General features: G+C 44.8%; 2 protein-coding genes across 12 annotated transcripts in view; one reads left to right on the top strand and one right to left on the bottom strand.

The window, feature by feature from the left end:
- The window catches only part of CTNNB1 (catenin beta 1), a 35,738-nt gene extending 22,616 nt beyond the window's left edge, over positions 1-13,122 (top strand). Inside the window, exons 2-16 of one of the 4 annotated variants that reach the window (XM_039837403.1) lie at positions 218-279; positions 725-955; positions 1,145-1,398; positions 1,526-1,764; positions 1,853-2,054; positions 3,173-3,317; positions 5,914-6,017; positions 6,096-6,434; positions 6,678-6,836; positions 8,231-8,350; positions 9,279-9,429; positions 9,525-9,646; positions 10,743-10,803; positions 11,838-12,058; positions 12,366-13,115. In XM_039837403.1, coding sequence (XP_039693337.1) covers positions 267-279; positions 725-955; positions 1,145-1,398; positions 1,526-1,764; positions 1,853-2,054; positions 3,173-3,317; positions 5,914-6,017; positions 6,096-6,434; positions 6,678-6,836; positions 8,231-8,350; positions 9,279-9,429; positions 9,525-9,646; positions 10,743-10,803; positions 11,838-12,046 — 2,349 coding nt within the window. In that variant the 5' untranslated portion in view covers positions 218-266 and the 3' untranslated portion in view covers positions 12,047-12,058; positions 12,366-13,115. Of the gene's footprint in view, positions 1-217; positions 280-724; positions 956-1,144; positions 1,399-1,525; positions 1,765-1,852; positions 2,055-3,172; positions 3,318-5,913; positions 6,018-6,095; positions 6,435-6,677; positions 6,837-8,230; positions 8,351-9,278; positions 9,430-9,524; positions 9,647-10,742; positions 10,804-11,837 lie in introns of all 4 variants that reach the window. The other 3 variants (XM_039837404.1, XM_039837402.1, XM_039837405.1) reach the window with 3 other exon arrangements.
- A 2-nt stretch (positions 13,123-13,124) lies between these two features.
- The window catches only part of ULK4 (unc-51 like kinase 4), a 378,927-nt gene continuing 364,918 nt past the window's right edge, over positions 13,125-27,133 (bottom strand). For 3 of the 8 annotated variants that reach the window (XM_039837397.1, XM_039837395.1, XM_039837389.1), the window contains one exon: positions 23,375-23,563. In XM_039837397.1, the coding sequence (XP_039693331.1) occupies positions 23,390-23,563 (174 nt within the window). In that variant the 3' untranslated portion in view covers positions 23,375-23,389. Of the gene's footprint in view, positions 18,309-19,573; positions 19,859-21,163; positions 21,250-23,374; positions 23,564-27,133 lie in introns of those variants that run through there. The other 5 variants (XM_039837390.1, XM_039837398.1, XM_039837392.1 and 2 more) reach the window with 3 other exon arrangements.

Below are 27,133 nucleotides of genomic sequence, written 5' to 3' on the forward strand. Positions count from 1 at the left end.
GAAGAGGAGTTTTTGTTTAGAAGTTGAGGAGTGATGGAGTGTGGTCGAGATATCTGGAGGAGACCATGAGATCTGTTTTCACTACATTACATGGAATAAGAGGCTTTGGGCTTTTTGTGGATATAGTTCCTGACTTTTAGCAGGTCATCTTAGTGACATACAGATATTAAAATCAGACTAATTTTAAGTCCTAATGACTTTTGATTAATTCTTTTAGGGTATCTGAAGTACGCCATACAACAGTTTTTGAAAATTCTGCGTAGACAATGGCTACCCAAGGTTTGTATCTTAAGTCTTTAGTTACTGAATTGGGGCTCTGCTTCGTTGCCAATAACCCAGTCTGGCTGAGATCCCCCTTGCTTTCCTCTCTCCCTGCTTACTTATCAGGCTACCTTTTGCTCCATTTTCTGCTCACTCCTCCTAATGGCTTGGTGAAATAACAAACCAGCCACCAGCAGGAATCTAGTCTGGATGACTGCTTCTGGAGCCTGGATGCAGTACCATTCTTCCACTGATTCAGTGAGTAACTTAGGTAGCCCCCTAAGAGTGTAGGTGTTTCATCACTGAGCTTATCCTGGCTATCATTCTGTTATTCTTGGCTGTTTCCAGATTTGATTTTTTTCTAAAAATATTTCAGTGAGTCATACCACAGATAGATATACATATTTTTTAACTAAGATAACATTTCTGTGGTAGTAATGCTAATGCTGTTTGATTTTTATAGCTGATTTGATGGAGCTGGACATGGCCATGGAGCCAGACAGAAAAGCAGCTGTTAGTCACTGGCAGCAACAGTCTTACCTGGACTCTGGAATCCATTCTGGTGCCACTACCACAGCTCCTTCCCTGAGTGGTAAAGGCAATCCTGAGGAGGAAGACGTGGATACTACCCAGCAAGTCCTGTACGAGTGGGAACAGGGATTTTCTCAGTCCTTCACGCAAGAACAAGTAGCTGGTACGAGTATTATTGCCTTACTGAAAGTCAAATGCAGCTTTGAGAATTAGTTATCCTTATAAAAGTTAGTGTATAATAGCTTAAATAAAATGGTGTGGTAAAGAAAAGTCATCGTCACCATTTAGGGTAGCAAGTATTCAGGGTGAATGCTGAATTGTGGGTCGTGAGTGTTGAATTTACCTTTTCCAGACATTGATGGACAGTATGCAATGACTCGAGCTCAGAGGGTACGAGCTGCCATGTTTCCTGAGACATTAGATGAGGGTATGCAGATCCCGTCTACACAGTTTGATGCTGCTCATCCCACTAACGTTCAGCGTTTGGCTGAACCATCACAGATGCTGAAACATGCAGTTGTAAATTTGATTAACTATCAAGATGATGCCGAACTTGCCACGCGTGCAATCCCTGAGTTGACAAAACTGCTAAATGATGAGGACCAGGTTAGTAGTGACATTGCTAGCCTTTTAATCTGCTTTGAAGGAAACTCTCGAGGAAGTAGTCTCAAAATGTTCACCTAATATCAGTATTTGAAAACTAATGATGTCTCTTAATTCCTGTACATTATAGGTGGTGGTGAATAAAGCAGCAGTTATGGTCCATCAGCTTTCTAAAAAGGAAGCTTCCAGACACGCCATCATGCGTTCTCCTCAGATGGTGTCTGCTATTGTACGTACTATGCAGAATACAAATGATGTGGAGACAGCTCGTTGTACTGCTGGGACCTTGCACAATCTTTCCCATCATCGTGAGGGCTTGCTGGCCATCTTTAAGTCTGGAGGCATTCCTGCCCTGGTGAAGATGCTTGGGTAAGAAAACATGGTCAGGATGCTTGAAGCTAACAAGAAGAAGAGTGCGATCACAACATTTCTGATGAGGCTTTTTTCTTTTTCGCAGTTCACCGGTGGATTCTGTATTGTTTTATGCCATTACAACTCTTCACAACCTTTTATTGCATCAGGAGGGAGCTAAAATGGCAGTGCGTTTAGCTGGCGGACTGCAGAAAATGGTCGCCTTGCTCAACAAAACAAACGTTAAATTCTTGGCTATTACGACAGACTGCCTTCAGATTTTAGCTTACGGCAATCAAGAGAGCAAGGTAAAAGAATTGTCTGAATGTGGTTGTCATGGGGTTTTGGAGACCTCCAGTGTAATGTCGTTCTGTGGACTTTTGTAAATTGTCTGCCTTACCCTTTTTGTATGTATCCTAGAAAAGGTAGACATTTCTTTAAATATTTGACTTATCTCTATGTAAAGCACTGTGCTAGGCACTGTGCTAGGGCTACGCGGACAAGCTCCTCTCGGAGCTTTCATTCTTGAGTGGACTATACTGAAATAATAACCAAATTACTATTTAATTCATGTGCTGGGAGGAAGTAAAGCAACTATGAGGGCACATAAGTGAACCAGACCCTGTTTGGAGGATTCAGGGAGATCTCTTGGAGGAAGTGATAGTTAAGTTCAGCTCTCTAGCTTGAGAAGAGATTGGCTAGGTGAAGGTCATGGAGAAGAAAAGACGTCTTGTGGGAGGGATATGGCGAGTTTTGGGAATTCAAGACATACACAGAAAGGAAGAGGAGAGGTTTGAGGTGAGACTGTTGAGATAGGCACGGCAGATCCTACGGGCTTTGCAGACCGTGCCAGAAGAACAGTGTGAAGCAGTCGTTTAATTTTCGGCAGAAGCATGAATGAAGCGATAAGATTTGTTTTTAGAAAACCTGGGTAGTTGGGAGGTGGGGGCATGCAGGGAAGTAAAGGGCAGGAACGAATGATTATTTTATTGTGTGTTATCTCTTTGTAAGGTAGATGTGGTTAGGAAAAGCAAAGAACCAAATCATTAGGAGTTTTTAAAGTGCCTGTTTTGGTTTAAATTTTCAGCAAATCAGCTCTAATACAACTTCATATCTGGGCGTTACTGTTGCATAGCAACACAGTTTTCTTTTTCTTTTGCTATGATCGGTGTGGGAAGAAGAAAATTGGGCCAGAGTTGATACATTCTTGGGAGGATTGAGATGCCTGACTTTGAGTGGAATGCTGTAGAAGGAGGGGTTAAATAGGGCTCCAGTATGAGGGTCTGAGGAATAGGGTCTAGGATTTAAGTCAATGGCAAGCTAGCTGAAACTTTTATATAATAAAATAGATTGGTATTATAGTATGGCTTTTCTTAGGCATTTGATCCAGATTCCACAACTAACAAATATATATACGTCTTTCTAGCTGATCATTCTGGCTAGCGGTGGACCTCAAGCTTTAGTAAATATAATGAGGACCTACACTTATGAGAAGCTACTGTGGACCACAAGCAGAGTACTGAAGGTGCTCTCTGTCTGCTCTAGTAATAAGCCGGCTATTGTAGAAGCTGGTAAGTATACATGTCTATTCTGAATCCTTGTGCACAGCATCAGCGTTTCTAATTAGATTATCATTCTTAGGAACTTGACCTTAATGGGCTGAAAGTAGTATTAAGGTTTGTAGCCAAGATGACATTCAGACAAAGTTATGTGTTCTGTATGACACCGACATTGAGGCTTTTTAAACCTGGTTTAGCCAGAGTTATTAACCATAAAAAATGATAGCTAATACTTGGCTTAATAAAATTTGTTTTTAATTTTGGTTTTGGGCAAACCCAAGATTCGTTTTGGCATTAGACTTGTGAATATATAGGAGAAATTATGTTACAATATATTTTATTAATGTATAGTTGTATGTAGCAAAGTGATTTTCTTAATTGGTAGTGGATGCTCACGAGTACTTTTATTTTTACTGTCTGGTGAGAGTGATAGAAATATGCAAAATGATGGGGTGGTTACAAATGAATAAGTTAATAAGAGAAACAAATAGCAAATAGTGATAAAGAATTAATGAAGGGTGGGGAGAAGAGGCTTCCCTGAGAAGATGTTAAATGGAATTACAGGGTAAGAGGGCACTTATTATTTATATGAGAGCTGGAGAGTGAGAGAAAACCATCACGTGTTATATCCTGAAGATAGGAAAGGGATTGTTCAGTTCCAGGTGAGAGAGTCTGTGTAACTAGAATTTGGTAACGGGATGAATAGCTAAGACGAAGTTGATGAGCTAGGCAGGGTCAGACCATGCAGGACTTCTCAGTCTTCGTAAGATTTTATTCAAGCTTTATTCCACCTTTGGAACCATAAATGTAGAATGTTTAGGTCAGTTTGGAATAGTAGCTTGGATCCAGATTCTAAAAGGTCCCTTAAGGTTATGCTAAAGAATTTGGTCTTTATCTTATAGTGAATGAGAAGCTGTTGTTGATGGTTCTTAAGCGTTGGCATAGCATCACAATGGAGTCTTTGGAATATGAATACTGTATTGTATGACAGTTTGAATAGACTGTAGGCAAGCAGGCCTGGCCACCGAGACGTGTTACAAACTTCTAGGAATGAAGTTGTTGGTATTAAAAATAGACGGCAAAGGACGAATGTTTGAGACTTTGGAAGACTCCATAGAATGTGATAATGCAGGGACTAAAGATGCGATCAAAAGTGGTTTGTGGTGGGGAGAACATTAGTCCATGGAACTACCAGAATGGGTTGTTTAATTTGTATAAAATAATTTAAGAAGTTCACATATTCATAGTGACTAAAAGGTCAGTGGGTAGCTGGAAATGTATGGTGCTGGAATGTAAGAGAAGTATGGGCTCGGGATTTGGGAGTTGCTTTTTAGCGTATGGGGTCAAGGTCTCAGTAAGTGAGGTGGAAGGTGCTTCAAAGTCATTTGCATGGGATGTTTACTCTAGACCTGCTGAATCAGAATGTGTGTTTTTAAAGTCTGTGCAGGCTATTCTGATGGGCGTCTGGAGTTAAAATCCACTCTCTTAGAGTTAATAGTTACAGTAGAGGAAAAAAATCTTTGAGGGAGAGAAGGTAGAGAGGAAATCTAGTCACTTACAGATACTGAGTATCAGTCAGCCTTGTGTAGGTCACTAATTAGTAGCTGGAGCTACTATGAGAAAGGAACCAGATAGGGATGATCTTTGTCTTGTAGGGAAGGTAGACTTAATTATAGTTCTGATAAATACTATGAAGGAAAAGTACAGAGTGCCATGAGAATTATAGCAAGTCGATTTAACCTAATTTGCGTAAGTTGAACAAACCTGAAAAAATGAACAAAGAGACAAGGGAAAGTCTCTCTCTCTCTGCATTCAGCAGTGATTTCAGTGGGAGATTGACGGGTGAAGTTAAGCCAGTGTGCGGGGAATCGAGCTTCCGCTTGGACTCCTGCCAGTGTAAATGTCCTGCATTATCAGGCTCCTAAACATGGCAGGTTGTGAGCCTTTGGGGCATGTATTTTCGATGTCTTTTATATAGTCCCTGGCAGTAAGGGTCTCACTTCATTCTTTTTGGATTGTTCTTGCCTCAGGAGTTCACATGGCTCCTTCAGGTCTTTGCTCAGGTGACACTTCACACTAAGGTGCCCTGATTACCCTACTTAAAGCTGTAGCCCCTTCCTTTGTCTTGGGTTTTTTTCCTGTAGCACTTAACACCATCTGACATACTATATAGTTTATTAATCGTATATTTGTGTATTGTCTGCCTCCAACGAAACCATGTGAGGGTAGGGATTTCAGTATATTTTGCTGACTGATAATAGCTCCACCTCAAAATAGGGCCTGGTATTAATTATATTTTTTTGAAGTGATTGATTAGGTGAAGGAAAATAAGTACTAGGAATATTACCTACAGTGGAAATAACAAAAGCTTTTTCCATATAAGGAAGGAATAGTAGATATTTGACAGAAGTTGTTGCAAGTTGAGATGAATTGGAAAGGAAAGGGAAACTGAGGAGCTTTCTAGAAAATAAAAGGAAATAAAGGACTTGGAGGGGATAAGCTTTGGCAGTAAAGAGGGACCCCTCTTTAGGTGTCTAGAGAAGACACTTAGGGCTGATTGGAATTGCTAGCTAATGGCCGTTGCCTTAGATCTTTTTTGATATTCCAGGTGGAATGCAAGCTTTAGGACTTCACCTGACAGATCCAAGTCAGCGCCTTGTTCAGAACTGTCTTTGGACTCTTAGGAATCTTTCAGATGCTGCAACTAAGCAGGTAAATTCTGAGTAAACTGGTGTCTTGGCAATAAGAGTCAAGATGACTATATACTGAGCATCTGGTTTTATTCCATAGGAAGGGATGGAAGGTCTTCTTGGAACCCTTGTTCAGCTGCTGGGCTCCGATGATATCAATGTGGTCACTTGTGCCGCTGGAATTCTCTCTAATCTCACTTGCAATAATTACAAGAACAAGATGATGGTGTGCCAAGTGGGTGGTATAGAGGCCCTCGTGCGTACTGTCCTTCGTGCGGGTGATAGGGAGGACATCACTGAGCCTGCCATCTGTGCTCTTCGTCATCTGACCAGCCGACACCAGGAAGCAGAGATGGCCCAGAATGCTGTTCGCCTTCACTATGGACTGCCAGTTGTGGTTAAACTCCTACACCCACCATCCCACTGGCCTCTGATAAAGGTAAATTGCCAAAATAGAAGATGGCAGACTGAAAATGAGCCACGTCCATCTAGTAGGCTCTCTGGGCATAAGGGATTGATAAATAGGAATTGTATTCCTTAGTGGATAGGAAATATGGCTGGGATGAGGTGGGGTTTTGAAGTGTCAACCTGATATCAGTAACTTAGGTGTGGGAATTTTAACCTAAGAAAGTGATTTTGTTGCGTTACATGCCAGTTCTTTATTCTTCCTTCTTATCTACAGGCTACTGTTGGATTGATTCGAAATCTTGCCCTTTGTCCGGCAAATCATGCACCTTTGCGTGAGCAGGGTGCCATTCCACGCCTAGTTCAGTTACTGGTTCGTGCACATCAGGACACGCAGCGCCGTACGTCTATGGGCGGAACACAGCAGCAGTTCGTGGTAAGTTAACCTTAATAGTGACACCTGGGTATTTAAAGGAATGCATAAATCCATGGTATCCTGAATTTCTCTGGTCATTGGCTCCCTCCATCCTCTTTCCCTTTGTGGGAAGGGCTGCTTGCTGTTTGTGTGGCTGCAGATAAGGTTAGGAGTAATATGGCCCGTAGGGTCTTTCGTTAGACATCTCCTTTGTATCTTTGCATCATCAGTCTCACGAAGGAAGTGTGGGGTGTGATTTACTGCTGTGGGGTTAGGTACTTCATAGACTGTTGTCATTTAATCCGTATACAGGTTCACTTCTTAGGAAGTAGCGGGGCCATACTTTGAATCCACAGACATCTTGATTTCAAAGCCTCTTTTTCTCTACTACAACACGAGTTTTACCTATAAATATTTAACATGCTTTTTACTATCTCTTCCTAAGAGTGGTTTAAACTATTTACATGTACCTGAGATTACCAACATTTCAAGAATAAGCAGTAGCATTTCTGGAATCTTTACCCATAATCTCACCCTAAAGTTTTGACGTCTAGTTTGCAGTCTTAAAATTAGCTTCGTTACAAGTAAAGACATTGCCGAGGCCTCAGAAGTTAACAAGACCTTCGAAGAGTCACTTGTTGACTTCTGTAACAAAGAGCTGTTAAATGTATGCACTTAGTAGGGGCTTTGCCTTCCCCATTCATTACTTCCAGTATTGGCCTGGGTCTGCGAGGTGGCTTAATGAAATGCAGAGTACCATCTTCTATTTTAAATCTCTTTGTTAGAAAGAAAAGAGTTTTTGTGTCCTTAACAAGAATCAAGTTGTTTATAAAAGAGGCAGAATCATAGCCATTTAAAAAGTTTAGATAGGGAAAGCAGATAGCACTTACATTTTGCAAAAAAGGTAACTACCTTCTCTCATCCAGGCTGTCAGCTGAGTAGTCTGGAGGAGGTGAGGAGTGGATTTTCTGCTGGCAGCTCAGTAGAAGTTTAGTAGTTGATGATAAAACTTTGCTAAGTTTTCACCAAATACACATATGTGCACCGCCATGGAGCATGTGAAAGGACATCGGCATAGTCAGAGCATTGCTTTTCCATCGTTGTGTGTCTTGTCTTTCTAGTTCCCCCTTATCTAGAGTGGTGGGTGCCCTCACTGTGGGAAGTCCTCCCTGGGATTCGGGTGTATGGAAGTTGTACCTCACGGTGCACAGCACTGTGGGCATGGGCTGCCCCAGAGTCCCCTTTCAGTGACATCCAACTTAATGAAATCCTCCTTCACTCCTAAACTAATTGCACATTCTGGGGAACTGGGTGTTTAATGTGAATAATTAGTAATTGCTACTCAGAAGGTCCTTCAGGTTTAAAACTTTAGGAAGGCGAATGCCCCGTTGGTGAGCTATGTTTCTGCTCGGTAGGAGGGGGTCCGCATGGAAGAAATAGTTGAAGGTTGTACCGGAGCCCTTCACATCCTAGCTCGCGATGTTCACAACCGAATCGTAATCAGAGGACTGAATACCATTCCATTGTTCGTGCAGGTATGTTGGTTTTAAGTGGTGTTCTAGATTTTATATTTAAGATATTTCAAGATTTTAATAAGCACATTTTCAGGAAATTAGGGACCAAAGGGCATCAACATTTCACTTTCATTTATAAAATGGTGACAACACTCTGCCCATACCCCTTGCCAAGGTATGGAAACTAGAGTCTCAATGTTCAATGTTCTTTATGTTGAATACATTTAATTTTATGAAAAGTCCATGGTGGGAGGCAGTAGGAGAAACACTGGGATGAAAGGCCTCAAGAACAGGGAGGAGACTTTGTGCTCCACTTTTTGGGGTGCTCAATTTTGGAGGATGAGAGCTGGCCTGGGCTGCCAGAGCACCGGCCTCCAACAAACCCTGGGTTTTCCAAGTCTTAGCTTGACAAAAACTCTCTGAAGAAAGGATTTGTAGCTAAAAAATTTCTAAAAAAACAGCGCTCCAGAGCATTAAACTCTTTGGAAAATAAATTCAGAGAATGCAGTCTTGGGCTGCATAATGACATTTCGGTTAACGAAGGACTGTATGTGCCATGATGGTCCCATAGGAGTATAGTGGAGGTGGAAAATTCATACCCTGTGGTGTTGTAACACACCACTTCACTTGCGTTTGTGGGGATGCTGGTGTAAATCTGTATTGACCATTGTGTTAGGATTGCCCACAGTATTCAGCGCAGTGACATGCTGTACAGGTTTGTAGTTCAGAGCAACAGGCTCTCCTGTACAGCCCAGGTGTGTAGCTGATGAGACCATGTGGGTTAGTGCAAGTGCTCTCTATCCCCATTAGTAAGCAGGGTGTGACCGTTAAGATTTAATACAAGTAGTATGAACGCCACCTACACTCCGCATTGGGAATGTTTGCACCACAGTGGGGTGCTTGCCGTGTTTTAATTTAATTAGGTGTTGTTTGTGTGTTTTCTCCTTAGCTGCTTTATTCTCCCATTGAAAATATCCAAAGAGTAGCTGCGGGGGTCCTCTGCGAACTTGCTCAGGACAAGGAGGCTGCGGAAGCTATCGAAGCCGAGGGAGCCACAGCCCCTCTGACAGAGTTGCTTCACTCCAGGAATGAGGGCGTGGGTAAGCAGGAAGGGAGGGGGAGCCACGCCTTCAGCCGGTGTACACAGTGAAGCCTCAGTTTTTCCTTAAGGGCCTTTCTCTCTGTCCTGTCTTAGCAACATATGCAGCTGCTGTTTTGTTCCGAATGTCTGAGGACAAGCCACAGGACTATAAGAAACGGCTTTCAGTCGAGCTGACCAGTTCTCTGTTCAGAACGGAGCCCATGGCTTGGAATGAGGTAGGCAGTGTGCACGCGCTTATTTGTTTGTCTGCTAGGGCAGGTAAGGCATTTGTGGTTTCCCCTCAGAACATTCAGTGCGCATTCAGTTGTGTCAGCTATGTCCTTGGCTGGAATATTCGTTCTTATGCTATATTAGCAGCTACTGTGAGGAAGGAAACCACAGCTTTAAATAGCCCGTTCAAAATGAACAAGTTATACTGCTTAGCCTAGAACTCAAAAGGGAGGGAGATGAAACAGTTCTATCAGATTAAAAAACATTTTTCAAAAAGGTGTAAGGAAAGAGGCAGTCTCTTAAATCCTATTAGTTGGAGGTCAGTTTATCAGCTTTTTTTAATGCTCAGTTTTCATCTTCTTTTCCACTTGAATTGCTGTGAATTTGTCTTTAGTATTTGTCCTCAGTACAGAGTTGTTTATTGAAACTTTAGAACCGCCCGGAAAGTTTATTCAGTTATGGTATAGAGTAATAGTGTATTATATTGGTCGGATGAATGGAAAGAGATCCTATATATTGTTAGGTTAAAAAAAAACAAAGCAAAACACATTGCCCAACAGTGAGAGATGTGTTAGTTGGGTTTTTATAGGTAACCTTAACATGTCCCAGCTTGAGCTCTGAACTCTCCCCTCCCCGCTTTCCCCAAACCTGTTTGTTCCTGTCGTCATACTCTCCATCTTAGTTAACGGCAACTTCGTCCTTCCAGCTACTTGGGCTAAAAATTATTTCATATAACATGTTCTGTTGTGGGGAGACACTTTGCCGGTTTACTGTTGTATCTCTAGCACTTAAAACTGTGCCTGACACATAGTAAGTACTTAATAAATCCTTATTGAAAGAATAAAGTAGTGAATATTTTTAACACTATGCAACGGGAAAACATGTTTCTCTAGGTATCAGTGGTTAATCTTTGAGGGGTAGAGTTTGAAGTGTATATTGTATACTTCTGTATTTTGAAGTAATTCTGTATTTTCTAAGTATTTCTGTAATGTTTGAGTTCATTTTTTTTTGTAATCTGCAAATAGGTATGTTTTCAGAATATTAGAGAGTATGCTTTGAGAATGTTCATTTTGCTTCCTTGCCTTATACCTGTTTATGTAGACCGCTGATCTTGGACTTGATATCGGTGCCCAGGGAGAACCCCTTGGATATCGCCAGGATGGTACGTGTCTCATACTTCTCAGTTACCTCCAGATCAAGCTACAGTTCTAGAGCTTTGTCAGAAGAGCTGGTTTGCTTATCTGGAAAACCAGTGTTGGCAGGAAAGTAGTGTTAGCAATTAAAGGCAGTTCTTAAGTTCCAGAGTTAGCAACAGTATCTTTAATGGAGCTAGGGAATTCTGAGCCACACTCTGAGCAAGCAACGGGATCACACCAACAGTACATGTTACTGGTGACGGGCCTCTGCCCTGTAGGATGTTAGTGTCACCTGGCTTTTCGCTTGCTTTTTTTTTTTTGTCAGAGAAGCCATAATATCTGTGTCTACAACTTAGCCAGGAAGTGGGCATATGGGAAGCTTCTGTCCCCAAGCTTAGATCTGGAGTAGATATTTAGAGTTGTTTTGTCAAGGTTTTCTGAAAAGCTAATTCAATTTTCAGTAATGGAGATGGAGGCATGGGGTAGACCACTAATAGCTATAACTATTCATCTTAACTGGTTATTCCTAATTATTAAACCACTAAAGCCTATAAGCTTCTTACCTTGACAGACATATAAATGTCAGCCCTTAAGATAAAACATGCAAAAGTTTCATTGGAAATAGTGTCTTGAGTTTTCTCAGTACTTTTGTGGGTCCTGCCTGGACTTTTCACCAGATAGGGCATATCTGCCAGACTTCCTTGTCTTTGCCTTCGTCTCCTGCCTGAGCCTTTTTGATGCCTGGGGTCAGGAGAGTTGGGAGTCATACACAGTAGGTTGCTGCTGCTCCCCTGAGGAGCTTTATGTCTCTGCCTGTGCAAATGCAAAATGTTCAGGGGCAAACTGATGGGAGGACTAGAACCTGCCGGTCTGCCTTTTCTGGAAACAGACCTCATGTAGGCCCATGGGTGGCCTGGCATTGGGTAGTTACTTGGCTGAAGAGGCTAGAAAGCAGTGCTTTCTGACTAGTATGCCGCCACGGATCCTTAGCCTCAGTGTAACCTTTTATGTCTTTCTCCTCCCTCTCTGGCCCCTTTTGTCACCACCCTGGCTCTTCTAGATCCCAGCTATCGTTCTTTTCACTCTGGTGGATATGGCCAGGATGCCTTGGGTATGGACCCTATGATGGAGCATGAGATGGGTGGCCACCACCCTGGTGCTGACTATCCAGTGGATGGGCTGCCAGATCTGGGGCATGCCCAGGACCTCATGGATGGGCTGCCTCCAGGTGACAGCAATCAGCTGGCCTGGTTTGATACTGACCTGTAAATCATCCTTTAGGTAAGAAGTTAGAAAAGCCAGTTTGGGTAAAATACTTTTACTCTGCCTACAGAACTTCAGAAAGACTTGGTTGGTAGGGTGGGAGTGGTTTAGGCCTACTTGTAAATCTGTCACAAAAAACAGATACATACTTTGAAAGGAGATGTCTTAGAACATTTGAATGTTCTCAGATTTCCGGTTGTTACGTGGTCATGTGTGGAAGTTATTAACTTTGATGTTTTTTTGCCACAGCTTTTGCAACTTAATACTCAAATGAGTAACATTTGCGGTTTTAAACATTAATAGCAGCCTTTCTCTCTTTATACAGCTGTTTTGTCTGAACTTGCATTGTGATTGGCCTGTAGAGTTGCTGAGAGGGCTCGAGGGGTGGGCTGGTATCTCAGAAAGTGCCTGACACACTAACCAAGCTGAGTTTCCTATGGGAACAATTGAAGTAAACTTTTTGTTCTGGTCCTTTTTGGTCGAGGAGTAACAATACAAATGGATTTTGGGAGTGACTCAAGAAGTGAAGAATGCACAAGAATGGATCACAAGATGGAATTTATCAAACTCTAGCCTTGCTTGTTAAATTTTTTTTTAATATCTGTAATGGTACTGACTTTGCTTGCTTTGAAGTAGCTCTTTAATTTTTTTTTGCAGTAACTGTTAGTTTTTTAAGTCTTGTAGTGTTAAGTTATAGTGAATACTGCTACAGCAATTTCTAATTTTTAAGAATTGAGTAATGGTGTAGAACACTAATTCATAATCACTCTAATTGTAATCTGAATAAAGTGTAACATTGTGTAGCCTTTTTGTATAAAATAGACAAATAGAAATGGTCCAATTAGTTTCCTTTTTAATATGCTTAAAATAAGCAGGTGGATCTATTTCATGTTTTTGATCAAAAACTTTATTTGGGATACGTATGGGTAGGGTAAATCAGTAAGAGGTGTTATTCAGAACCTTGTTTTGGACAGTTTACCAGTTGCCTTTTATCCCAAAGTTGTTGTAACCTGCTGTGATACGATGCTTCAAGAGAAAATGCGGTTATAAAAATGGTTCAGAATTAAACTTTTAATTCATTCGATTGTGTCTTTTTTTTTTTCTTTATTAAATGGTTTGCGAGGATAATGAGTTGATTGAGGTCAGCGTGAGGAAAACATACACTGTGAACTAATTTAAGTTATAAATAATAGAGCTTTACCTCTAGATGGGATTGTTAGCCAATTTTAGCATTTAGCTCTGGGTTAAATGGCACCAAAAATTGTTTCAGCTTTGAACACTGTGATTGAGCGAGCCTTTGCTTGTGTAAGAGGAGAGATTCTGCCATCGCCAACTGAAGGACTCTGGGTTTGGACTTTTGCCAGGACTCCAGCCTGGTCTCTCGCTGTAGTCATGTGTATAATCCTGCACAAGTGACCACCCTGTCTCCTTAATTCAAAGGCATCTAGTCTTTGGGCTACATAGAGCAAAACTGAAGGCCACACAGACATCCCCACTCCAGGTTCCCTGGATGGTTTCAGTCCATTAAGGTAATAATGAAGAATTAACTATCTGATTGGATTTCAAGCACCTTCACATAAGTGTGACTCATTTAGAAAGGGGAATTCCTTCAACTCCACTTTGAACTGATAATTAAGATGGTTTAAGTGCTGATGTTTATCTAAACATAATCAGAGAGAAGCAGAATGGGCCTTTTTCCACCTATCTGCCAGCTGGTCCTGTCATCCTGGTGGTGGGTCTGACAAGTTAGCTCATCCCTTAGGGCAGAGTCAGTGGACCTGTTAAGACTTGTGTTTTGGTCTTTAAAGAGTCAGTGTTTTGCGCTCGGGCAGGCTGTTACTGATTCACTGTATTTTTAAGATCATGACTATTAGATAATACACATTCGGTTCCTTTTTGTTGAGGATCAGCTTCATCTGGGGGAGGACCTTTTGTGAAAGCCTCACATTCCTCACTGTGGTCTGAAATGTAATTGGTGTTGGAAAGGAAACATCTTTGTACCCAGTGAGGCGACAGGTCTCAGGTTTTGCTCAGTGTCACAGAACCAAGCCAGTACTGCAGAAGCTTAACAGAAAGCGGCATAGCAGGGTGTTTCATTTAAAGAACTTTTTAAAACCAGAAAACATTTTCAGAACTTTTCCTAAAATCACATTTTGAAGTTCCATAAGTTCTCCATAAGAACTTAGTATGGAAATTAATCTGAGCGAGGTGCTTCTGCATTGTGCTTAGAAGTAACGGAGGGCCGAGGACAGCCTCTCAGGAGAGTGAGGAAGACGCTCTGCCCACCGTTGAGGCCTAAAAGCAAGGCTGGGGGCAGCGGGCGCTGTCGCTGGCAGCGAGATGCAGACGGAGGGAAAGGTGTGGAACAGCGGCGTAGCCATTTGGGTAAAACTGAAATTAATGCAGAAAATTCCAAGACCAACGAAATACCAAAATTTTAAAAAGATTGATTTTTCTTTTGCCTCAAGGTCCGGTATGGCTTAGTGCGTGACTGCCCACACTGGAAGCTTATGTGTCTGTCCAATAATCGCTTCATTTATACGAGTGGCCACGCTGCTGTAAAAAACTGACCCATACACAATAGTATGACTATATCTCAGACTCGATATTAAACAAAAGCAGGACATAAATACACGTAGTAGGTCTTCACTGATCCACAGAAGAAGGGCAGACTGTCTTGAAATCATCCATGGATGGCCAAAGTAAAAGGCAAAGTGATTAGATTATTGCAAAAACCAGAATAGTGGTTACCTGGGGAAAGAGGTGCCTAGGACATTTGATTTCACTGCAGTGACCACCGCTGAGCTGATGAAGTTTTTTCATGTTGAAGGTAGATACTCTAGACTTGAGGCTTTGATCTAATTATTTGAATCCTTGAGATAAATAAGCTCTTGTTTTGATTACTGTGATACAAACATCTGAATTGTGCTGTTTGGTTTAATAAGCAAAGAGCCCAGGTGACCAGCTGCAGTCAGTTGTTCTAGTCGGTGAGACTCTAACTGCTTCGAGTGACTCGTCCACAGAGGGCGATTAGAAAATGACGGAGGGGGACAAGGATGAGGCTGAAAAAGAGCTGCTTTTACCTATCAGCGTCCTGGGTGCTGTCCACTCCACCTCCCATCATGAGACTCCGGTAAGCTTGAGGGAGGTGACACGTCCACGTCTGTGTCTGGTCCAGTAAAAGGCCAGGAGTGGCGAGTGTAAGGCCAGCCTTCCAGGTCCCATGGGGACTCCACACCTCTCTGGTCCTCGTTCTAGGCCGCGCTGCTTTTTGTTCCCACATCTCCCTCTAGGCCTCACAGGAGCTTGAGGTTGTTGGGCCCCCCCTAAATTTTGGCTAGTCTTGTTCCCATCGCACTGCAGACAGCTCTCCAGGGGGCAAAGCCCCTTTCTCCCACCTCAGCCCCCGCACAGGTCCATACATCAGAGATTTAGTTCTACATCTTCTGTTGCTAGGAGAGGGAGAAGGGCATGTGGCTTCGAGTGGAGGCAGGAGAGACCCGTTCCTCCTCCTGTGACTTGCTTTGGACAAGAGTCTGGGCCACCAGAGCCCCATTTTCTGAGCCATACTACAGGGATGATACCTGCCCAGCATTCATAGAACTGACCCGAGACCCTCCTCAGATAATGCAGAACACCTCAGGGGAATAAGGTTAACTAAGGGGCTGGACACATACAAAGAACGCAAGACAGTAGATTCTGTTGCTGCTTTCAACAGACCTGTGTCCTGAGCTGCCCCAGGTAACTCGGCTCCTCAGGATACCTGTGGCCAGTCACTTCACATGGTTCTTCACAGGGACAGTTCCCTGGGTACTGACTCCGGCTGGAAGTTCAGGCACGGTCTTGAAGCTTCGGGCCCGCTGCCGGTCGGGGGAGGGAGGCAGCCTTGTGCCACCAGCACTCTTGCTGCCTCCTCTGCCTCCTGCCTCTGTGACTTCAGTGGTTTCAGGGAGGCCATTCGTCTCTGGGAGGCCCAGCCAGTGGGTCTTAGCCAGTTAAGAGTGAACAGCTGAAGCTTGGAGGGGAAAGGTCTGAGCCCCTTGTCACTGCCAGGACCCTGAGGGCTCTGAGGGGGCCAGCTCTTTCCTCACACCTGGAGCCAGCCTGGGGAGCCCAATGAGGGGATGGGCCTCACACGGGGAGGGCACGGAAGGGTACCCGCCCTCAGCCTCCCGCTGCCTGCCCGGCCAGCCTCACAGCCCCTCCCTCTGAGCTCTGGTACTGGGGCTGCTGCCTTCCATTGGATACCTTCGTGAGAATGACAGACAAGACCCCCAGTCCAGGTGGACATAGCATCACACCAGAGTACCAGGCTTAGCATGGGCCAGCTTTAGTACTCTGGCCCCTCGGCAGCCAGCGGCACTGCTTGGGACCCTCCTCCTCGCCCCTGGCCTTTCTCACAGCGGTGCTGTGGGGCTCGGCCAGTAACGGTCAACTCAGGTTCTGGAATGTTAACACCTTCCTGCGTTACCTTAAACAGAGTCCTCCCTGCTCAGCAGAAAGGGAAGTGGTGCTTCCATCACTCTGACTACTTCTGGCGGGGACGCTAGGTCAGGACTCAGCTGGTTCACCGAGAACTGAATGGAGAACAGGTTTCCTTGGGAAATGGAGGCCTGTGCCTGTTTCTGGACCCAGCAGGCAAAGCGACTGGAGCTAAAGGCCCCGCCTCTGGCTGCCCCATCAGCTAGCTCCCCACTGCCACCCCAGGAACACAGGCAGAGCCAGGCGGGCCAGGGCCACGTGGGTACACAGCCCGGTGACGGGCACATGGCCCAGCAGGACTTACCACAGGCAGTGCGGAGGCTGTGCACGATCAGGCAGAACCGCCTACTCCTGGGTGGGACACCTTCTTATACCCCAACAACTACTTACAGCTCAAGCTCTGGACACGCCACTTGGGGACACACAAGGGCTGTGGAGTCAGAGTCCTGAGCTCAACCGAGCAAGTGGACCGGCTTCTCCGAGACTCGTTTCCTCAGCTCTGAAATGCAGCTAGGAAGGCCTGCTCTGAAGGCTGTGGTGGGGATTAAATGCGGTCGCTCCCATACTTGCCTTTGACAGAGCTGGGTGCAGGGCTGCCGTGTTCATTAGAAAGCCAAGTGGAAGTTGGCGGACTACCCAGATCACTGGCAGAGGGGCTGGCTGTTGGTGGCAGCAAGATAGCTTCCTGGGATGTGCAGTCGGTGGGGCCATTTCTGCCGGTCCCACCCATCTCCTGTGCATGGTGGCTGCCGCCTGGGACAGAACCGGGGCAGTGTTTATCGGGGCAAACCCCACCTTTTACACACAGGGCACCCCAGCTGGGAGAAGGGGTTGCAGCTTTTGGTCTAGTCTAGCCCTTTCATTTGGCAGATTGGGAAACTCAGGCCTCAGAGACCAAGGAACGGCCTCGACCTGCTTTGAGCTGTCCAGGACCCACTTTCCCTTCCAGTCCAGATTGAGAGAATGCCTGCCTCAGTACAACAGCCCAGCACCTTTGCAGACTCCACCAGATACTTTCATGGGCTCGACTCCAACCTAGGAGGTTCTGAGGGCGTATGTGAGGGAACAGGAAGAAGCTAGAAGGTTTCAAGGGTACAGGGATAAATGGTGGCAGCTGGGGGGGGGACGACTCATAATGTCATCAACCCATCTGGATGGGTGGACGTTCAAGGAAGCCAGTGTTCCTCGAGCAAACTTAACTAACTGTACCAGGACTGTTGGAACCAGTTTGTCCCCAAAATGCAGAAGCCAGGCAGCCTGGCAAAGGTGGAGAAGACAAGAGGCTAAAACTAGCTTCCAAAGGCCTGCTCGGGCCGCGCTCGAGAGCGTTCAGGCCTGGTCCTGCCTTTCACCTCAGTGGAGAGGGACGCTTACAGATGCAGGCAGGCTGGGGACGGTGGCTTCTCCACTGGTCTAGCACAGGCAGCTCAGGCTTTAGAGGAGGCCGGCCGGCCCACACAGAGAAGGAAGGATGTCCTGAGAACAGCTGGCAAGCCTGGGGCTCCCAGATACGTCCCCCAGGAACCGAGGAGCTCTGTTCTGAGTCGGTTTTCTGGGGCCCAGAGTGAGCGCACCTCAGCCGGAAGGTTCTGGGCTCAGCTGACTTTATTAGGTCCAAGTACAGCTGCAGGTGTCGACGTGGCAGACGTGCTGGGGCGCTGACCTTGCCCGTGTCGCGAGGGGTGGTGCAGCCGGGTGGGCCTGCGTTCGGTGCCTCCTTGCCTAGCGTCCAGCAGCTTGGAGGATTTCCAGGGCCAAGGAAGCCACCGCACTGTCGGCAGATGAACTGGGAGAAAAACCAAGGTAGAGACCCTTGTCATCTGCAGGTGAAGTGCCTCCTCCTCCAGAGGAGCTGCTGTGTGACGGGCCAGCTGCTTCCTAGAGCTGCCTCCTGTGCAGCATGTCCCAAGAAGCAGACACAGGGTTCCCAGGCTGTGAGGTGAGAAGCCCACAGCCCACAGCCCGACTCGGGCCCAGACCTGGCCCTGCCAGCACCCTGAGAGGCACGAGCTCCTGGCCCTGCCACCACTCAACATCTGAACGACCCGGCCAGGTGCACGGATGCTGAACTGTGAGGCAAGTCGGGCAGCAGCCAGGGTCCCTTCCATGCGGGTCCTGCACAGCGCCCGCCTGCAGCTGCCTGTGCGAAAAGCCCAAGATCCCAGACCCACTCCAAGCGCCATCTGCCCTGCTCCGTCTCACCATCTCCGGGCCAATCAGGCAGGAGCTCTGGGTTTCTTATTCTCATAGGTGTGGATGTATAATTAAGAGCTTAAAATGGAAACTTTGTTACTGGAGCAAATTGAGACACATTAAACCTGTGCCTTAACTGTCAGCAAAGAAATGAATGACACAGCAGTGTGCCTTGAAGTATAAAATTAGCTCGTGGCACACTCTCAACTACATGGAAATAGAGCCACAGCCACATAACCGGGGGTGGGGGGGCTGCATAAAGGAGGTGGGTCATGGTGGGAGGGGGCCGCAGTCAGGAGGCCATGCCAGGCATCCCTGCTCTGCATCAAAGCTCCCGAGGGACAGTGAGAATGTGGCTGAACCCAGCCCGCTCCCCGCTGAGCCCGGGCTGGTCTGGTGTAGTCACGCTGGCCACCCTGCCCACCACAGCAGTCTCAGAAGGCCCACTGGCTGGCGAAGAGGGCACAGCAACCTCTGGCAGGGCCACATTAAATGGAGAACACTGCCACCCACTCATTCTTGGTCAACACAAAAAAATCTTTTCTTATTCGGCCATCGAAACAAAACTCCAACGAGACAACTTCATAGCAGCAACCTCCCACCCATCACAGGATCTGCCCGGTGTAGTCATTTCAGTTACTGGGGTGTCAGCTGTGGGTGCAGGAGAGGCTGCCAGCTTCATGGAGCACTGAGCTTTGTTTTGTCACATCTGGTCCAAATTTAGGTCCAGCTCTCCCAAACTGGTGCAGCATGAGGATGTGCCGACTTCAGCCTGAAGGCAGACGGAGGAGGCCCTGCCACACAGCAGGCTGGAGGGGAAGGGCTCCGAGGGGCCGTCCACTGAGCCCCGCTCCTCCCAACGCTCCCACGGCTGCCTCAGCACAGATCTGCTCAGAGTGGCTTCGCCACGGCTCTCTGCACAGGCCTGCGGTTGGACATCACATGCTTTTCGTAAACCAGTCTAGCAGAAGGCCCATGGCCTAGCCATGGAGTCGCCGTCCACACCTTAACACCATGGGGGCTGAGCGGGGTGCAGGACGCTCTTCCCGTTAGTCAGCCTGTCCTTCCCTCAACTCACAGGAACCACAGATAAGAAGCTACTTTTCTGATTTAACCTAAGGAAGAAAGGGGCGGGGTGGACCCCTGCCCAGTCCAGGATTAAGTGCCAAAAGGTTGGCTGGAGCTCAGCCTTCTCCACAGACTCACCCCAGCAAGACCTCTCCTCAGTCGTGCGTTTTTCTTCAAATGAATACCCACCCGAAAACACCTGGGAGATTTCCGACAACCCGGTGGTTCTGAAAACATGCCACTGGAGAACGCCAGGCAGCCATGCCCAGTGAAGGCCAGGTACCCCTCAGGAGGCGGGCCTTCTCCCCAGGGTGGGGACAGGAGCCTTCTCCCACCCTGGGGAGAAGGCCCGCCTCCTGAGGGGACCTCTGGCCACCTCCCTCAGCTCAGGCAGCAGTGGTCTGAGTGAGGAGGGGGAACCACATTCACCGAGTCACTCGTCAAACCTCCCGAGCCCCCACCACGTACCGGGCTCTGTTACGCGTGGTGAGCCGTTACACAGCGCCAGCTGATGGCAGCATGGGCACCTGGGGACAACTTTCTCTTTGTCCCATGCAGATTTTCTTTGGTCACTTGGCACTAACATTTTAAATAAACTAAGACTTGTAAGCCATACCCCCACCACCTGCTGCCACCTCTCAAGTTCAGGGGTGCAGGGGTGCGTGTCGTGGGATGAACCCTCCCTGTGGCGTTCATCCTACGGAGCATGAGCCTCAGCATCGCTGTGAGGCTGGCGAGGCGCCAGTTCCCACCTTCACAGTGTGTGGCATGCGCCTGCGTGATGAGGCCGCCCTGGCTGTGCACCTCACTTCCAGGATGTTCTAGATGCTCTAGAGCGGAGGGCTGGGAGGCTGACCTTGCCTCGCACCGTCAGATTCTGGGCATCAGAGTCTGCAGGTTCTAGGTTTTCCTTCTGAAGCAAGGCAGCCTGGTGCAGTAGGGCTGGCCGAGCGGCCGGTTCTGACCCTGGCCCTGCTCGGGCCTCCAGACCCTCTGCAGGGTGGGGATTATGGTACCTCTGGCCTGGCCACTGATGGAGGGCCATGTGTACACAAGCGGGTACTGCCTTTCTTACGAGGTTCATCACATCTCTCACCTGGTGTCCCCTCCCACCTGGTCAGAATACACAACCCTCATCTCTACTCCCGAATGATGTAAATACTGCCTCCCCCACCAGCAGGACGAAGACTTTCTGCTTATCTCCCTCCTGCTGACCCTCCTTCTGCATGGTAGGGATTCCCAGGAGTGCAGAGCCGACCTTCCCACACTGGGCAAGAAAATCTAGAAGGTGGGAGTCGCTGGTGTGCAGTGGGGTGTGGGGGGACAGCACAGGAGGGGAGACTGCACTGCTCCTCTGAGCCCCCCAGGAATATTACTTACTCGCCGGCCGGCGCCAGCCGCTCCAGGGCCTGCAGGAGGCTGCCTGCATTCCTGAGGCTCTCCAGGTGCTTCTCGTTGGAGGTGATCTGCAAGGGAGCAAGAAGAACATGGTCAGGTTGCCATCCTGACTGAGGTCCCACTAGATGGGCACCCTGAGTCTCAGGCTACCTGTGGCTTTGGGGAGGATGTCTTCAGTCCCACCCCACAGGATGCTGCTGACCGTGGGGACGCAGGCAGGCAGTGGTGACCCTTGGGGATGAGCACGAGGGAGTCGGCTGGGGATGTGCCAGTCATGGTGGGGTGCCTCCCTAGGTCCCTCTGGAGGCTTTGTGTTCCAGAAGCCTGAACTTTCCAGTCAAAGCAAATTACGAGTGAACTTTCCAGGTGTCAGTCAGTGCTAGGACACAGAAGGTCCCTGTGTCCTTGGTGCCCTGAGCCCAACACAGCTCTTTCATATGGATAGAAGGATGATTCTAGGTGCCTGACAATCTGAGGAGCCTGAGAGAAGCAGCACTAATAACCAAACCAGGGCAACCCCCCCTTCCCCAGTATCCTGAGAAGTATGCCCTTGCTCGCTGCTACAGTCCCGGGAGAAACAGGAAAGACACGTGCACATCCCTGACTCTGCAGCATCCATGTGCAGAATCATGAACTCAGGGCTGGAAGGGACATAGTGGGTGTTGACCAAGCTGTGGCTTCCAGAAACCTAATTCGGCTCCCCCATAAAACGCGCCCACGTCCTGCAAGGCAGGTAAATTAAGTTGATTCTAGCATTGGACTTGCCTCTCTTAACTCACCAGTCATTCCAGTTTTTATCCCGATTGTTATTTTAAACTATTTGTAATAAACTTGTATGGCACTTTACATTTCCGAAGCCTTTGCAGTTTCCTGTGCGTTTTCTCGTTTCTCCTTTCCCACAGCCTCATCTTCTAGGGCAAGCACGTCACGTGTTTTATAGACGGGGTAGTGGCAGCTCAGTAAGACTAAGGAGTACATGTGGAGCCTGAGCCTACCTACCCAGGAAGCGCGACCCAGCCTGGCCTCAGCTGACTGTGCTGCTCAACACGTTCTGTGCCTTTTCACTCGATCATAGCAACAAGGCTGATGACCATCTCTCTAGTTCTTAAAAAGACTGAACATTTCTTAATCAATCAGTCATGGTGACAGAAAGGTCACAGGGGTAATTAACATTTAACATGGACTCTGAATTACATGTGAATGACTTTGTGCCTTCACTGAGATCCTGTCCCACTGCCTGAGTGTGCCAGAGACCAGCTGCCAGCCCAACCGGATCAGGTGTGATTTCTGCAAAGATGTGCATCTTAAAAGAGCTGCATGTAAACTTCTGAAATCACACCCAACTTGATGAGTTCACAAGGGCTGCTGTTTGAAAATCTCAGCTGTAGTTGAATCATGTCTGAAGCAAGCACAGACTTACACCGAACGGTTCAACAGTGAGAATTCCCACCTGGTTCTTCTCAAAACTGTGCCTCACACAGCTCGGCTGAGTTACATCCAGACTCCCTTCCCCGACTGCCCCACCATGGACTGTGTGTAGAGGCTGTGCTCCAAAACGTCACGCCACGAGTTGCAAAGAAATAACAAGCCTACATTCACTCATAGGCTAGTTAGTAAGTGCAAACAGAAAATACAGTGAGAATGCGATCAAAGGCAGGGACCAAAATAGCACTGTGCGCAGCTGACATAAATGTAGATATAAACAAAGCCAAAAGAATTAATTTAAAACGATGTGATCTGGCCCCTTAACTGAACTCTTATTAATAACACGCTCTGTTGTCCTGTATACAAAGACAAGTTAATTAGAAAACAAAAAACTTAAGTAATATCAATCGGAGGTTCTAGTTCTGGGTAAAAGGAAAAACAAAAACAAAAAAACCCCATGCCACCCTTTCTCTCCCCCTGAGTGCAACTGTAAAACCTGAACAGAATGTGTGGACAGCTATTTGAGAACAATGAAAAGCAAACAGCAACGGGCCAGGCAGGTCGGGGAAAGACCCTGACTTCAAAGCCCCACCAATGTGGTGGTGAATTGACCACTTCTTTCCTCCTAGGATAGCTCAGCTTGAACTGAACAAATCCAAATCCCAGAAGTGAGCAGTATGGGGCAAAAGAGAGAACTCCAGGAGAAGCCGGGCTTCGGGAATGGGAAGGGAAACTCGAAAAAGCTCCAAGAGAACAGACGACGCCCCTCGACTTTCCTTTTCCTCAGGTAGTTCTGTGCTGGCAGTGGTGGCAGCGAATGGAAGCAGCGACAACATCCAGCAACAGGAGCCCAAGCCCAAACTCTCTTCTCTCTCTGTCCTCCGAAATCTCTGTGTTTGGCCCAGATATGACAACTCTGGAAGTAAGAAGTTTATGGCCAGACAGAAAATGGGAGCCCTGGGAACCAGAAAAGTATTGGGTAAAAGTAACGAATTGGGAAGAGCTTGAGAAAGCAACCCCATACAATGGTTTAGGGACTCGTAGGCTCGCCGCCATCAGCCAGCCAAGGGCCTGCATACGACTGACCTAAGCAGCATACCAAAAACTTGGAGAACTGAGTTCATAAACCTCTGCCCAGACGCCAGACTGACCCCCGGAGGATGGACGCACAAGATAGATCCAAATAGCATTTGCAAAAGCTTGGAAACTGACCTGACATTGAAATCCCAATCCCAACCTGTAGCCTGAATTTAACATAATTACTTGCTAAAACAAAAGTATCAACATTGTCTGTAGGGTTTCAACAAGACACAGTGTCTCATAATATTTAAAGTGGCCAGGATAAAATCGAAAATACGGGGCATACGAACAACTACGAAAAATCTCAATTCACGTGAGAAAAGACAATCAACAAGACAATGAATAAGAAAATGACATAGATGTTGGAATGATCTGACAAAGAGTTTAAAGTGTTATAAAAATGCTAAAACAAGCAATCACTAACACTCTTGAAACAAGTATTAAAATAAAATAGAATGAAAAAAAAAAGAAGATATAAAGGAGAACCAAATGGAAATTTTAGAACTAAAAATATGACTAAAATGCTTTAAAAACCACACTGAATACATTCATTAGCAGAATAGAAAGAGGTAATAGTCTTGAAGATAGATTAATAGAAATGATCTATGAGTAACAGAGAAAAAAGGTTGAAAACACGAATGAACAGAGCCTCAGGGACCTGTGGGACAGTATCAAAAGGTTTATCTCACTGGAGTTCCCAAATGAGAGAACAGCATGAACGGATGAAAACGTATTTGAAGAAATCATAGCTAAAACTATGCCACGTGTGATGAAAGACATAAACCTACAGATTTAAGAAACTGAGAAAACTGCAAACAAGATAAATCCAAAGAAACCACACTCAAACACATCATAATCAAATCAGTTAAAGACAAAAAATCTTGAAAGCAGGCAGAAAAAAATGATGTATTACTTACTGGGGAACAATGATGTGAATTCCTGTGGATTTCTCATGACACTGAGGTCGGCAGAGAGTGCCAAAATATTTTCAAAGTGATAAAAGAAAAGAACTACCCAATCGGAAATCTGTATCGAGCAAAATATTCAGGAATTAAGGTGAAATAAAGATTTTCATATGAGGGAAAACCAACAGAGGCATAATGGCTCTAAAAGAAGTGCTAGAAGAAGGCCTTTCGAGAGAAAGGGTAACACCAGAAGGAAACTTAGAACATCAGAAATGAAGAAAGAGTAACGGAAATGGTAAATATCTGTGTACACGTAACGGAATATTTCCTCTCATTAAAATAATGTTTGATGGTAGAAAAGTAAAACATATAATATTGTCTGATGCGGTTCTGATGTACATAGATTTAATATATATAAAAAAAGTAGAACATAAAGGGGAAGGGTAAAGGAACCCACAAGGTAGTAAAGTTTCTGCACTGCAACTGAAGCGATAAAATATTGATTATAATAGACCGTGTAAAGTATTTTATAATCCCGATAGCAATTACTAAAAAAAGTATACAAAGAGATAGTAAATAATATATTAGGTAGTAAAAATATAATAGATTACAAAATGTAATACTAAAAAGATGTTGCATAGCCTTAAAAAGCCAAGAAAAAGGCAATAAAATAAAAAGAGGGGATAAACATTTTGAATAAAAAGGTAAATGATATCTTAACATATTAAGAATTACATTAAATGTAAACAATCTAAATTCAGCAAATAAAAGATTTTTCGAGTGATTAAAATACTACCCAACTATATACTATCTATAAGCATCTTAATTTATATACGGTGAGGTAGACTGGGATTAAAAGTAAAAGAATGAGATAAGATATACCACGCAACCATGTAAACATGAATCAAAAGAAAGCTAAAGTGGTTAATTAATATCAGGCAAAGCAGACTTCAGAACAAAGAAAATTACCAGCGATAAATAGTGACATATAACATTTTGATAAAAGGGTTCTGTGACCGAGAAGATATAACAATAAATGTCTATGCATCTAACAATAGAAATTAAAAACACACAAAGCAAAGATAGGAAAAACAGACAAATCCACAATTGTAGTGGGAGAGTTAAAAACTACTCTCATAGAAATAGATAAGATGAGTAGACAAAAAATCCACAAGGATATAGAAGAGTTGAAGAACACCATCAACCACCTGGATCTCATTGACATCTGCAGAGCACTAAACCTAACAACAACAGATTAGACATTTTTTTTCCCAAGAACCCAAGAACATTCACCAGTGTATATAATATTTGGGGTTGTAAAGCAAATCTTAAGAGAACTGAAACCATATAAAATATATTCTCTGAGCATAATTGAATTAAAGTAGAAATCAATAACAAAGATAACAGGAATAACTCCAATCACTTGGATATTAAACAATGCACTCCTAAATAATCCAAGGATCAAAGAAGATATACCAAGGAAAATTAGAAAACATTCTTAACTTAATGAAAATGACTATATAATACATTAAAATCTGTGAGATGCAGCTAAAGCAGTGCTTAAAGGAAAATTTATAGTATTAAAATACTTATATTAAAAAAGAAGAAAGGTCTCAAATTAATAACCCAAGCTTTCATGTTAAGAAACTAGAAAGAGAATAGCAAGACAAACCCAAAGAGGGAAGGAAAAAAGAGCAGAAATCAAGAGTAATGTGAAAAAGGTAAGCCCAAATAATATCTACATTTAATGTCGATTTACCAAATATTACGAGATTAAGATTTTCAAACTGGATTATAGAAAATAAAACACAACTATATGCTGCTTACAAGAATCATGAGGGCACGGAATAAAAATGAAGGTTAAAGAATGGAAAAAGATATACCACACAAAAGAAAACCAAAGAAAGTTGGTAAAGCTAATATCAGACAAAGTAGACTTTAAGGCAATAATCATATCTAAAGAGGGACATTTCATATTTATTAAAAGAGCAATTAACCAGGAACATATACCAAGTCTAAATTCTAAATGCACCTAATAACAGCTTTGAAATATATTTAAAAATGACAGAACCAGAGAAAGAAGTAGACAAACCCATAACTATGGTGAGATACTTTTCTATCTCTCCTAGTAATATGCAAACAAAAGTCATAACAAATTCAAAAGTTTTATGCAACAAAATTAACAAACTTGACCCAAATAACATATATAGAAAAATTCATGTAACAACTGCAGAATATATATTCTTTTCAAGTGTACATGGCAGATTTTCAAAATATACCATATGCTGGGTCATAAAAGCAAATTCGGACACATTTCAGAGGTAGAGACCTAAACAAATGGATATACTATGTTCAGGGATTGGAAGACTTAATATAGTAAAAATATTTATTCTCCCCAAATCTAAGCAATTCCTATCAAAATCCAAGCAGGATCTTTTTGTAGACATAGACTAGCTGAATCTAAAATCTGAATCTACAAATCTTAGGAACTAGAAAAGCTAAAACGATTTTGAAAAAGCAGAATGAAGTTGGAACAACCATA

The sequence above is a fragment of the Pteropus medius genome, unplaced genomic scaffold, assembly GCF_902729225.1.
Source record: "Pteropus medius unplaced genomic scaffold, Ma_sr-lr_union100, whole genome shotgun sequence".
NCBI classification, from domain to species: domain Eukaryota; kingdom Metazoa; phylum Chordata; class Mammalia; order Chiroptera; family Pteropodidae; genus Pteropus; species Pteropus medius.